At 40.1% G+C, this 10,209-nt stretch overlaps 2 protein-coding genes across 12 annotated transcripts; both read right to left on the bottom strand.

Moving 5' to 3' along the window:
- Positions 1 to 146: 146 nt before the first annotated feature.
- On the bottom strand, positions 147 to 2,978 carry LOC135583789 (B-box zinc finger protein 22-like). Of its 3 annotated transcripts, none has more exons than XM_065171750.1 (3): positions 2,738 to 2,978; positions 2,366 to 2,661; positions 147 to 604 (listed from the first exon to the last, which is right to left on the bottom strand). In XM_065171750.1, exons 2-3 carry the CDS (start codon positions 2,564 to 2,566, stop codon positions 260 to 262), a joined length of 546 nt encoding a protein of 181 aa, XP_065027822.1. In that variant the 5' UTR covers positions 2,567 to 2,661; positions 2,738 to 2,978; the 3' UTR covers positions 147 to 259. The 3 variants fall into 3 exon arrangements, with proteins under 3 accessions (XP_065027822.1, XP_065027820.1, XP_065027821.1); XM_065171748.1 differs by having other exon boundaries at positions 2,745 to 2,978; XM_065171749.1 differs by having other exon boundaries at positions 2,366 to 2,978.
- Positions 2,979 to 5,134: 2,156 nt separating this feature from the next.
- LOC103968412 (zinc finger BED domain-containing protein RICESLEEPER 2) lies at positions 5,135 to 10,108 on the bottom strand. Of its 9 annotated transcripts, XM_065172509.1 has the most exons (5): positions 9,897 to 10,108; positions 9,562 to 9,798; positions 9,376 to 9,424; positions 8,260 to 8,440; positions 5,135 to 7,440 (listed from the first exon to the last, which is right to left on the bottom strand). In XM_065172509.1, exon 5 carries the CDS (start codon positions 7,434 to 7,436, stop codon positions 5,400 to 5,402), a length of 2,037 nt encoding a protein of 678 aa, XP_065028581.1. In that variant the 5' UTR covers positions 7,437 to 7,440; positions 8,260 to 8,440; positions 9,376 to 9,424; positions 9,562 to 9,798; positions 9,897 to 10,108; the 3' UTR covers positions 5,135 to 5,399. The 9 variants fall into 9 exon arrangements, with proteins under 9 accessions (XP_065028581.1, XP_065028580.1, XP_018675525.2 ...); XM_065172508.1 differs by lacking the exon at positions 8,260 to 8,440; XM_018819980.2 differs by lacking the exon at positions 8,260 to 8,440 and having other exon boundaries at positions 9,562 to 9,713.
- Positions 10,109 to 10,209: the final 101 nt, after the last annotated feature.

The following is a 10,209-nucleotide window of genomic DNA, read 5'->3' as shown; positions in this document are numbered from 1 at the left end:
TTTCTAAGTCCACATTTCATGGTGTTCCAAAAGTTGATCTCCACCGGTTATGTTGAATTAATCTAGGCTGTTCACAAATAATGCCATCACTGGAAGATATTTCTGAACAAAATCTACCACTGCAGCAACAAAGAGAACAAAACAAAGAATCAAAGCACTCAAACAAATTCCATGAACTGTATCATTCAAGTTGCAACCTTATTTTCTTTCCTGCTTTTTTTGTAAAGATAAAAGGCCACAATTTTCTTTACAAACTGTTTTAGCTGAAAGAACCTGGATTGGACAGCCGATATCGCTGATCGAACTCCAAACTATCAAGAAGCTCATGCCAAGGCCATTGTGACTTAACACCTTCCTCCACGACCATCTTATCGGCAATTGAATCAATGGACACCGCAGATCTGAGAGTGCTGTTGCTGCTATTGCTGCAACTGCTACCGTTGTTACTATTGCTGGTAATTTTATCTTGAAGTCCAACCCTCACACCAGTGATCAGAAACCGTCGATGCGAAGACACATATGGACTGGCTGTGTGGATGGTGACATCGCACTGCCGACAGAGCATAGCACGGTCCTCCAAGCAGAAGAAGTACCCAGCTTTCTCCTGTACATCAATGGTAGGAGGATTATGAAGGCTTGTGCATTTACCAGTATAACTTGTCCAAGAACAAATTTGCAGGCTATGCAATCTAAAAGAAAACATAATGACAATCCGCATTGGCACCAAACTGCCCATGTAGTTTAAACTTTAAACCTCCTCTTGATAAAATCAACAATGATGGTGAAATGATCCAACAATTTACTCTAACCAGATGCAAAGAATATAGCATTTATGAACAGATAGAAGACGAAAGACAAAAGGCAAAAACAAAAGATCTATCTATTAACTTGAAAGATCTAAAACCACACGACACACACTATTTATGCCCAACAATCTGAATCAGGGCTGTTAACACTTTCGGTTCCTAGGTGCAGCCAATAGCTTCAAACATCTTTCCCGCCAGGTGAATTCACCGTGCTGCCCAAAGCGGATCAGGTCTCACTTTTTTTCAGAGCAAATATACAGCATTTTACATATCCAAAAGAAAAAAAGAACAATTTCTAGTGCCACTGAGGAAGAAGAACAGTGGGTTAGGAAAGATGATGCATAATTCTATCACTTGGCCGACACCAAACATAGGTAGCAACTACCAGAATGACGCAACCATGAGCATATCCAAAGATGGATCTAATTTGCATTATGTTAGCAGAAAAGAGGTTTTTGACAGTTGCTATTATTCAAGCTCAGATCTACCCACCAGCCCCCACAATAAAATGACAACTAGTTGTAATCTTGTGATGGGCAGTTGGTTCCTTTAGACAACAGAATTAATAGTGCTAAGTTAGCAAACATCTTGTTAATCCTTATCACAAATGCAATAGCAACAAAATTAAATGAGAAAGAAGTACTGTATGGCAGAGGAATTATGTTACAGGTTTCACACGCATATTTATGAAGCAACTGATTTGTGTCTGAAAGTTATATCAATGTAGGGATCATCTTTCATTCTGATGTCAATAATTAAGAGCTCATTAACCTTTTTTTTATGTACATTATGCTGAATCTAGTTTAACTGGGAATCAAAATTAGCATAATTGTTTGAAGTTTTTTATTTAAGCATCGCATCATGTTAGTTATACTACAATAAATGTCAAGTTGGATCTGCTTGCAAAATTGATTACATGATGAAAAAATCTTTTGTATAAGATGAAGTGTAGCAAGTGCAGTATTTTGGTGACAAAAGCATCTGCAACCAATCTCGAGATCTGAAAGCCTGTTCTAATTTATATGACAAGAGACCTTTAACCATGAAACAACCCCTCAACCTTTACAGAGAAAGTAAAGGAACTGCATGTCAAAATAAAGTGCAATACCTCTCTAGAGATTCAAAAAGAGGCCTCCTCTCAATCCAAGAGGACAGCCAAGGATTTTACATACATACATACACAAAAGAGAATAAGTAGGCCACCTGACGTAGGATCAAGAGCATGAAAATTATATTTCTTTGAAATTAGTATCCAGTTGTAGACTGTTCAAATGAGAAAAAAATGGTTTTTGAGTGAAAAAAGCTGCATTATGAGTTCTGCATGGGATTTGAGAGGCTAATTTCCCCACTGAATGCGTATAAAACACTGCATGGAAGCTGCAGTAAACATTGTATTCATAAAACTCCCTCGATTTTAATCTACTAAACCACTCAATAAATCCAAGAGCAAAAAAGAAGCGAAATTTCCATCTCAGATACTGTGAAGAACACATAGACGACTATGGGTCTTTGCTGAAGAACATCATTATAACCGTTAGCAGGGATTGGGTGGTAGCTACCTGACAGATATCACAGGAGGGGATATGCGAAGAAGAAGAGCTGGAATTGGCGGGGAGCAGGAGGGGGACTCGCTGGTGCATTCCGGCGAGTTTGTTGGCGGCGTGCACCTTCTCGTCACAACCCCAGCAGAGCGCGGCCTCGTCGGCGCAGCACAGCACTGCCGCCGTCGCCCTCTCGCACACGTCGCACTGTATCTTCATCCCTGTTCCTCGATCGACTAAGGAAGCACCACCTCCCCAGCAGTCAGCGCTCACTCGAGCTCACCCGTCGGTGTACCGATCCAGACAAAGGAAATCTAGAATAGATTACAATATATCTAGCGAGAAATACCCAACAAAGTCGAGGAAGCCGACTTCCGATTTCTGCATTACCACTTACATTGGGTGGGACATCTGGAGCAACAACGAGCGGATGTAAGGCTCGTAAAGGAGGGTGGAGAGCTACTTGGAGCTGTTCTTGGGCGAGCAGAGATGGACCGGGAGCTCGTAAGAGAGAGGGCAGCACTTAAATTGGTGAGTTCGGCAGGGGAAGACGAAGACGGGCAGCGAAGGAAAGAGAGGAGGAAATCAGCAAAAGCGAAAGAGATATTTTTGTTGGCAGGTGTTGACCGCACTCTGTGTTTGTGGCAGCAGTTGACAGAATCACATCAATCTTTTAACCTCCCTCTGTTCTAAGCAATAGCCAATGCTTCTGCCGCAAGTCTCACACGTTGTGTTCATAGATTTATGAAGGTTGACTTGCTGGTGACAACATGTGAGTGCACAATTTTTAGGTTCTTGCATAGGTAACCTTAGTCAAAGGTTGATGGCATCAATAATTGCTGAGATTGTAACTCACAGTTGATTGTAACATTGTACAAAAAAATCTTCTTTCATTGATGATAAGATTAGAGTTCTCCTTGTCTGAGTTAGAAGATACAAGAAGCAAGATATGCTGAGTAGGTATCATGACTTTTAGAGGATATATATATATATATATATATATATATATATATATATATATATATATAGTTAATCATATTAAGTTGGATATATTAATTATAGTTAATCATGGTCAAACTAGATAATATTAATTATAGTTAATAATGGTTAAGTCGGATATATGCAAGGTGTTATATCAAAATTTTGTGAGGACAAAGAAGCTATTTGGAAACATTGAAATGATAGATAGGAGGAGAGAGATGTTCAGTGAACATGGATGAAGAGCAGGTAATACAAGGACAGTACAAAGAAGAAAAATTAAGGGTTTGTCTAAATCATCCTTTAATGGATAGTTGGATCGTGGGAAAGCCTGTTCAAATATGGTTAGACAGAGTTAAGCAGAGACTAATCAGGAGTGGGAATCACAACTTGGTGCATAGGCAGGAAAGGTCAATGTGAGATCACATCAGTTCCTAATGGTGTGAGATTATAATAATAATAATTTTGCCTTGGGTAGGACTCATCAAGATATAGAGTGATTGCATAGGCAGGAAAAGTCCTGCTTATTGGTTGGCAAGTACAAGAGATGTTATCAAGTATTAATGGCTGGAATTATCCTGGTGTAAGAGACACCAAAACAGTGCTAATAATTCTGTACTCTATGAGGACCACTTCTTCTAGTCCGAGTCTTGGAGGAAGACAGTGAGTTCAAGGCATGGTTAACACCATGAACCCAAACGAGTGTTTCTTCAAGGAGCTCTATTCCATTGCTTTGCTGTTTTCCTCAAGCAAATGCTGTCCTTGGTTTATTTTGTGGAGATTTGGTGCTTGGTAAACAATTAATGAAGATTACATGATCTGCTTCAAGAATCCATGCAAGCAAATCTAGCTGGGGTCATGATCATCAGTGCCTGCAGTTTTATCATCTCTGGTTCATGTCTTATGATTTGGGAAATCCTACATGATTCTCCAACTCTGATATTCCCAAATAGTCTCTTAAATCACAGGGTCTTGAGGAAAACCATTGTTCCACAACTCCATGACCTGAGCTCTTGAGAACCTCATGCTTCTAATCCTATCTTCTTCCCGCTCCTTTAACTTGTTCACTCGGTTGTTCCTCACGACCAAAGAGTTCAAAGCATGCTTCCATTGCAGCCTGTTATCATATGCTTCTGATCTATATCTTATCCAACTTGAGGTCCAACCTTGGGACCATATTTTAATCGGACACAACTCGAGGTCCAACTTGAGGTCGCTTTCATGGAGATGGGCAGAAGGATAAGAAAGCACTATCACATTGCTGGAATGTTTAATTTTGTGGTTGCTAGGTTTTGCACTACAGGAATTTCTAGTATCTTTGATGGACCAGACTCTTCCATACCAACTCTTGTTTGGTATGATGGTTTGATAATGATTGTGCAACCTCGACGAATCGAGCCCGAGCTGTATATGAACTCAAGCTCGAACTGTTTCGGAACATCAAACTGTCTATCCAAAACAGAGAGAGAAACAAGACAACTTAGAGGGAGACAATTGAAGACACTGATAATGATGATCAACAAAACCATCTTAGAATAACGATTAAGGCATACAATGATATTTCCTAGAATCAGAGATAAAAAAAGTATACCACTAAACACAAGCTGGGAGTCAAAATCAGATGCTAAGAATAAGAGATTAATTGTCAATGGAGAAATTTGAAAGAACCGACCCGAACAACAACGACTCATACGACCGAGACCTGCTTTAATATCACTTCCCTCTGCATCACTTGAGGCACAAGCCAAGATTGTGTCTAACAGGTGCATGTAAAGAGCCCACTGACATTGTTGTATCAACATTTGAAGATTGAAACAATGATTAACAGCATAAATTGAGGGCTACATGGCATGCTTAAGCAGAATATCTTGGATAATCAGTAATACCAAAGAAGCAGCGGCCGATGAAAACTGGACATGGCTAAAACATGCTAATAGGACAAACAGCAACCACAAAGTTCAGATCTGGCAACGTTGAATTACTGCTCTAGAAATGAAACAACTAATCATGGGTGACAAACCTCATCTAATACTGCAATTATTTGTAATGCTACAGGATGTATTTTGTTGATGCGCTAGAACTCCAATTTCACAATGGCAGTTGATGGTGGTTCTGTCATAGTGGGTAAATACTGGAGCCAGTCTTTTGCACAAAAAAGAGCCTCTACTGTCTCGGGGCGTAAAGAACTCCGATAATCATCTAGCACTCTGCTTCCAGTCCCTGAGCCAAAAATGGAGCAGCCTGTGCCCACCATGGATACAGGGATGGCCAGGACATCTCTAGCCATCTTGGATAGAGTTGGATACTTGAGGTTGTTGAGCTTCCACCAGTTAAGGATGTCAAACCCTTGAATCCGTGGGACAAGTGACTCTTCCAAGTACTGGTCTAACTCAGATTTTGTCGACTGATTCACTGCCATCTCAGAGAGATAGACATCAAAGTCTAGAAGCCCATCTCCTGTGGAATTTGGGGTTGCAGGTGGATTGTTGTCATTGCCATTCATGTGATTGGCCTCCCCTTCATCCACATAAGCAGGCATCAATTGGAGTGGCTGGGAAACGTACTCGAGATATAACTCATGAATACTATCATTAACTACCTTAATGTATCTAGCAGAATCTTCACCATAAATTTTTGCAAAACTGAACTCAACTAGCTTCATTTTGAACCGAGGATCCATAACCACAGATATTGCCAATACAAGGCTGCAATCTTTCCAATATTTGTCAAACTTTTCATGCATCTCCTTAGCTATGCTGCTCACCATTGTGTCCTCACTCAATGTTCCATTAGCCAGCTCTAGCTGGACTTTCCATGCTTCCTGGAAAAATACATTTGCAGTTTGATCTATTGTTGTCATGATAGTGTGTGCCGAGTCATAAAGAAGTTTCAGGAATGTGCAAACAACTTCCACCTTCTTCCAGTCATCAGCGGATGGTGCTTCATTATAATTATCATCGCATGTTTCCAAGAAAGTAAATGCCTCTTTGTACTCCAGTGCAGCCTCCATCATAAGATAAGTTGTGTTCCACAGTGTTGTAACATCAAGAGAAAGGGCTTTTGTACCAGGAATTCCAATTTGTAAGGCAATCTCAGCAAATTTTTCTTCCCGTGCTGGAGAAGCTTTAACAAATTTCACACTCTCCCGGATGTTATACACAATACCATGAATTGAAGCAATAACATCCTGTGCAACTACATTCAAGATATTGGCATAGCAACGTACAACAAACAGCTGACCTTTTAGCATAAGTGTGTTCTTATTTGAAAGATGGTCTCTGAGATTAGCACTATAGATGTCATGTGATGAACAGTTGTTGTCCAAAGTAATGGTGAACAACTTAGTCTTCATATTCCATTCTGAAAGGCTAACACTAATTGCTTCACTAAGAGCATTTTCTGAGTGAGGTGAGGATACCAACATGAAATTAATCATTCTTCTATGCAACTTCCAGTCACTGTCAATGTATTGTCCACTAACGCAAATATACCCAAGAGTCTGACTAGTGGTCCACAGACCTATAGTGAGGCTGATCCTTCCCGGCATAGTTCCGAAAATCTGCATGAGGTTTTGTTTTTCCTTGTGATATACAGATAAGACTTCACCTTCCATGGCATTGACATCAATCATTTTAAATCGTGGCTGGAGACTCTGAACGAAGGACACGAAAGCAGGGTTTTCAACCATATGAAGTGGATATTCATGCACAATTATCATCTTTGCAAGATACATGTAGCTCTGTTCCTGGTCAAAAACATTCACAAAACCAGATGTTCTGTAGCGTTTTTTGGGTGGATCAGATGTATCTCCATCAATTCTTGTAGCTGAAGCAAGCGCATGTTGTTGATTTTCCAGATTCTTGATTTTAGGACAGGAACCCAGTGCAATGTGCCTCTTTAGGTGACTCGTACCTGCTACCTTTGAACCATTACTGTATGCAAAGGTTTGTTTGCACAGTTTGCAGCAAGCCCGTGTACACCCATCAGAGACAACTTCAACAGTGAAGTGTTCCCAGACCATTGACTTCTTTCTCCTGCGCCTTGTAGTTGATGGTGCTGCCTCTGTGTCCAATGGTTCTGTGTTCAATGGTTCAGAGTCACTAACTTCCATTGTGCTGCATAAATACAGATCTATCAAAGTTACTTTTGTGAAAGGAATTCTTGGTAAAGTTCAATCTTAGAGCAGACATCCAATTAGTATAGAAGGGATTTTGTGCCTAGGTTGCAACGATATAGTTTCTGACTGCTCGAGCCAAATGACAAACACTAAAAAATAGATTCCTCAAATAAAAAATTCATTATTCATATAACTATGCCTATAAAACTAAATCAAATTTGCAGTATAAAAAAGGTGCTCCATTCATATACCAGTGAACAGCATGATGACCATATGTGCTTAAAAGTCATAAATAATATCATAATCTTGAAAAATAGACATGATAATTGTGCTGTGAGGACCAATAAAACTAGACTACAAAAATCGACCGACTTACTGACTTTGACCCTTCCATGAACCTGCATTGGAAGAAGCACATTGACCAGGCTGCTCTTTTTCAGACTCACCAACCAATGAAATGAATCAATAATTTGCAATTTCTGGCCTTGGTGAATGAACAAGAAATGTAGTCTGACTTTCTTAGCAATTAATTAAAATAAATTTCCAAAGAATCATTAGCTACGAGTAGCATCTGTGCATTCCTACACAACAAATGAGCTCATTGTCATGGTGATTTCAAGAAGTTGCTCAACATATGGAGCAACAGAAAAGCCCATAATGTTTGTCGTGCAATCCAAAAATCCAGTTTATGACTTTTCAACCTCTATCGTAACATGTCAAAGGAATGCAATAGGGAGCTCTAAGATGCAGCAATCCAACTAGATCCAAGGCCACCACTTTAGAGACAAAGTGAATCTGATGGATGAGGAATTCTTACAGGGGAAAATTTGACCCTCATTCCTGAGTCATCCACCATCTGCTGCACTCAATGCCTGAGTGATTGCTAGCTTCCTCCTGAAGCGTCTCCGAATTGACTGCCACCAATCCATGATATTAGAGAGCTACCCCATCACCCGAATGATTGCTCACTTCCCATTCTTAAAGAGCCAGTGTCCAAGCTGCATTTTACACCATATCACCATGTCATATGCATGCAATCTGCTGGGCAACTGCCTCTGTGCATTGTTACAGGACCCTATTATTTACAGGAATTGGGTATGCCAAATCCTATACAGTCTCAAACATGAAATGAGACCTCTAGGAACACTTGACAACTCCTAACAGGAGCCAGATGTGGGTAAATGCCCTATCTTAATCACCAACTAAGCCTTAAAAGGTCGTCGGCCAGATGTAAAACACAGTATAGGGTATCCAGTTAGGCTAAAGAGGGAGGATACAACATCATGATAATTTTGAAGGGTAATTTTATATTATAACTTTTTAGACTTGTCAGGGTTCAGTTATTACAATTCTATAACTAAGGAAGCCACATGCCTCAAAAGAAGGTTATGACTACTGTTTAATATTCTTTATTATTTCCAGTAATTTTCTGCAAAAAAGAGTTTTAGAGTATTGGTTTTAACCTTTTGAGGAGGCTTATGTCTGCTCGAGTTAAGCAGAAAGTAAATGGTATTATATTACAGTACTGATCCGGTCCATACCACTCTGTATAATTGAATCCTATATGTTATAATATAGTAAAGATACTATATGGGCGAGAACAGTGTTAAGAAATGAGAACAACCCCGCATTGTTCTATTTCTTGTTGTTAATTTAAGATTTTCTAGAATAATTCTCAATAAGGAAAAATATCCAAATAAATCTTTGTTATAATTATTAAAACAGAAAACTGTTTTACGATAACGTTTCCAAGTAGGGTCTAACCTGTCACCCACTACCAAGACCATTATTTGTTGCATCATTGCACGGGTTCCTATTTAAAATTTTCACACCTCATATAGATCTACTGTAGCTATAAAAAGTCCACCAAAATCCATAGCAATTGTACTACAACATCAGACCATCTAAAAAAGAATGCACAAAAGAAACCTACCAAACAGAATTAAACATATGAAACCTCCAGGAGTAGAAAAAGAGCCAACCTGATACACAAAAATTAATTAGTTTATGATCAGGTTCGAATCGAAGAAATACAATTTCAATTAGACCATTGTTTTGCAAGTATGCAGCGGCGTCTTCAATCAAACACCAACAGTAAACTTACAAGAAAAGATCATACCTCGGAGCTAATTACGAGGCAGTAGGATAACAAGGAAACCCTAAAACAAGGAATCCACCACACAGATGAATCTTTTCGCCAGAACAACCTCTGAACACTTCCCAGAGTTAAAACCACAAGACACCACATCAAAATTAATCTTGCGGGGCGTCCTACCGGATTGAAACGAAGCATCAGAAAACATTCAGAACCGAGAAAATCCACAAGAAGAAACCCATCAAACAACAGCAAATCCTCCTGAAGAGATGAAGAAATCACACGCTTGCAAGAGAAGACTCCACCAGAAGGAGAAATTCACCACAGGAAGATTCATGGGAAGCAGGAAAAGGGCATACCTCCAAGAATTTGACGGAGATCTCTCCGGAGGTCACAAATCTAACTATACAAGAGGGAATCGCCGTGATCTAACAGCGGCGCCGCCTCAGGGCGACGACGGCGGTCGGCGGAGGCGCCGATCTGAGGATTAGGGTTAGGGTTTGGGCCAGAAGGGAAGGGGAGACGGACGCCACACTCGACTCACGAATGTTCAGCGTTTGCCCATGGGCCGAACCCGTGGGCCTGCTTATATAGTGCTCCCGGTTCGGTTTTTCTTGACCGGCCTATGGGTTCGGCTTGGAGGCGGAAAAGGATTTGGTTTGGTCAACCCAA

This window comes from Musa acuminata, chromosome BXJ3-10 (genome assembly GCF_036884655.1).
Source record: "Musa acuminata AAA Group cultivar baxijiao chromosome BXJ3-10, Cavendish_Baxijiao_AAA, whole genome shotgun sequence".
NCBI lineage: Eukaryota > Viridiplantae > Streptophyta > Magnoliopsida > Zingiberales > Musaceae > Musa > Musa acuminata.
This window is presented reverse-complemented; position numbering and strand designations above follow the sequence as displayed.

What these genes read in the sequence shown, in the direction of transcription:
- LOC135583789 (XM_065171749.1), bottom strand. Translation starts at nt 2,566, where the DNA reads ATGAAGATACAGTGCGACGTGTGCGAGAGGGCGACGGCGGCAGTGCTG. An exon ending in CCTCCTGTGATATCTGTCAG is followed by an intron (nt 605 to 2,365) that starts GTAGCTACCACC and finishes ATTGATGTACAG; the next exon opens with GAGAAAGCTGGGTACTTCTT.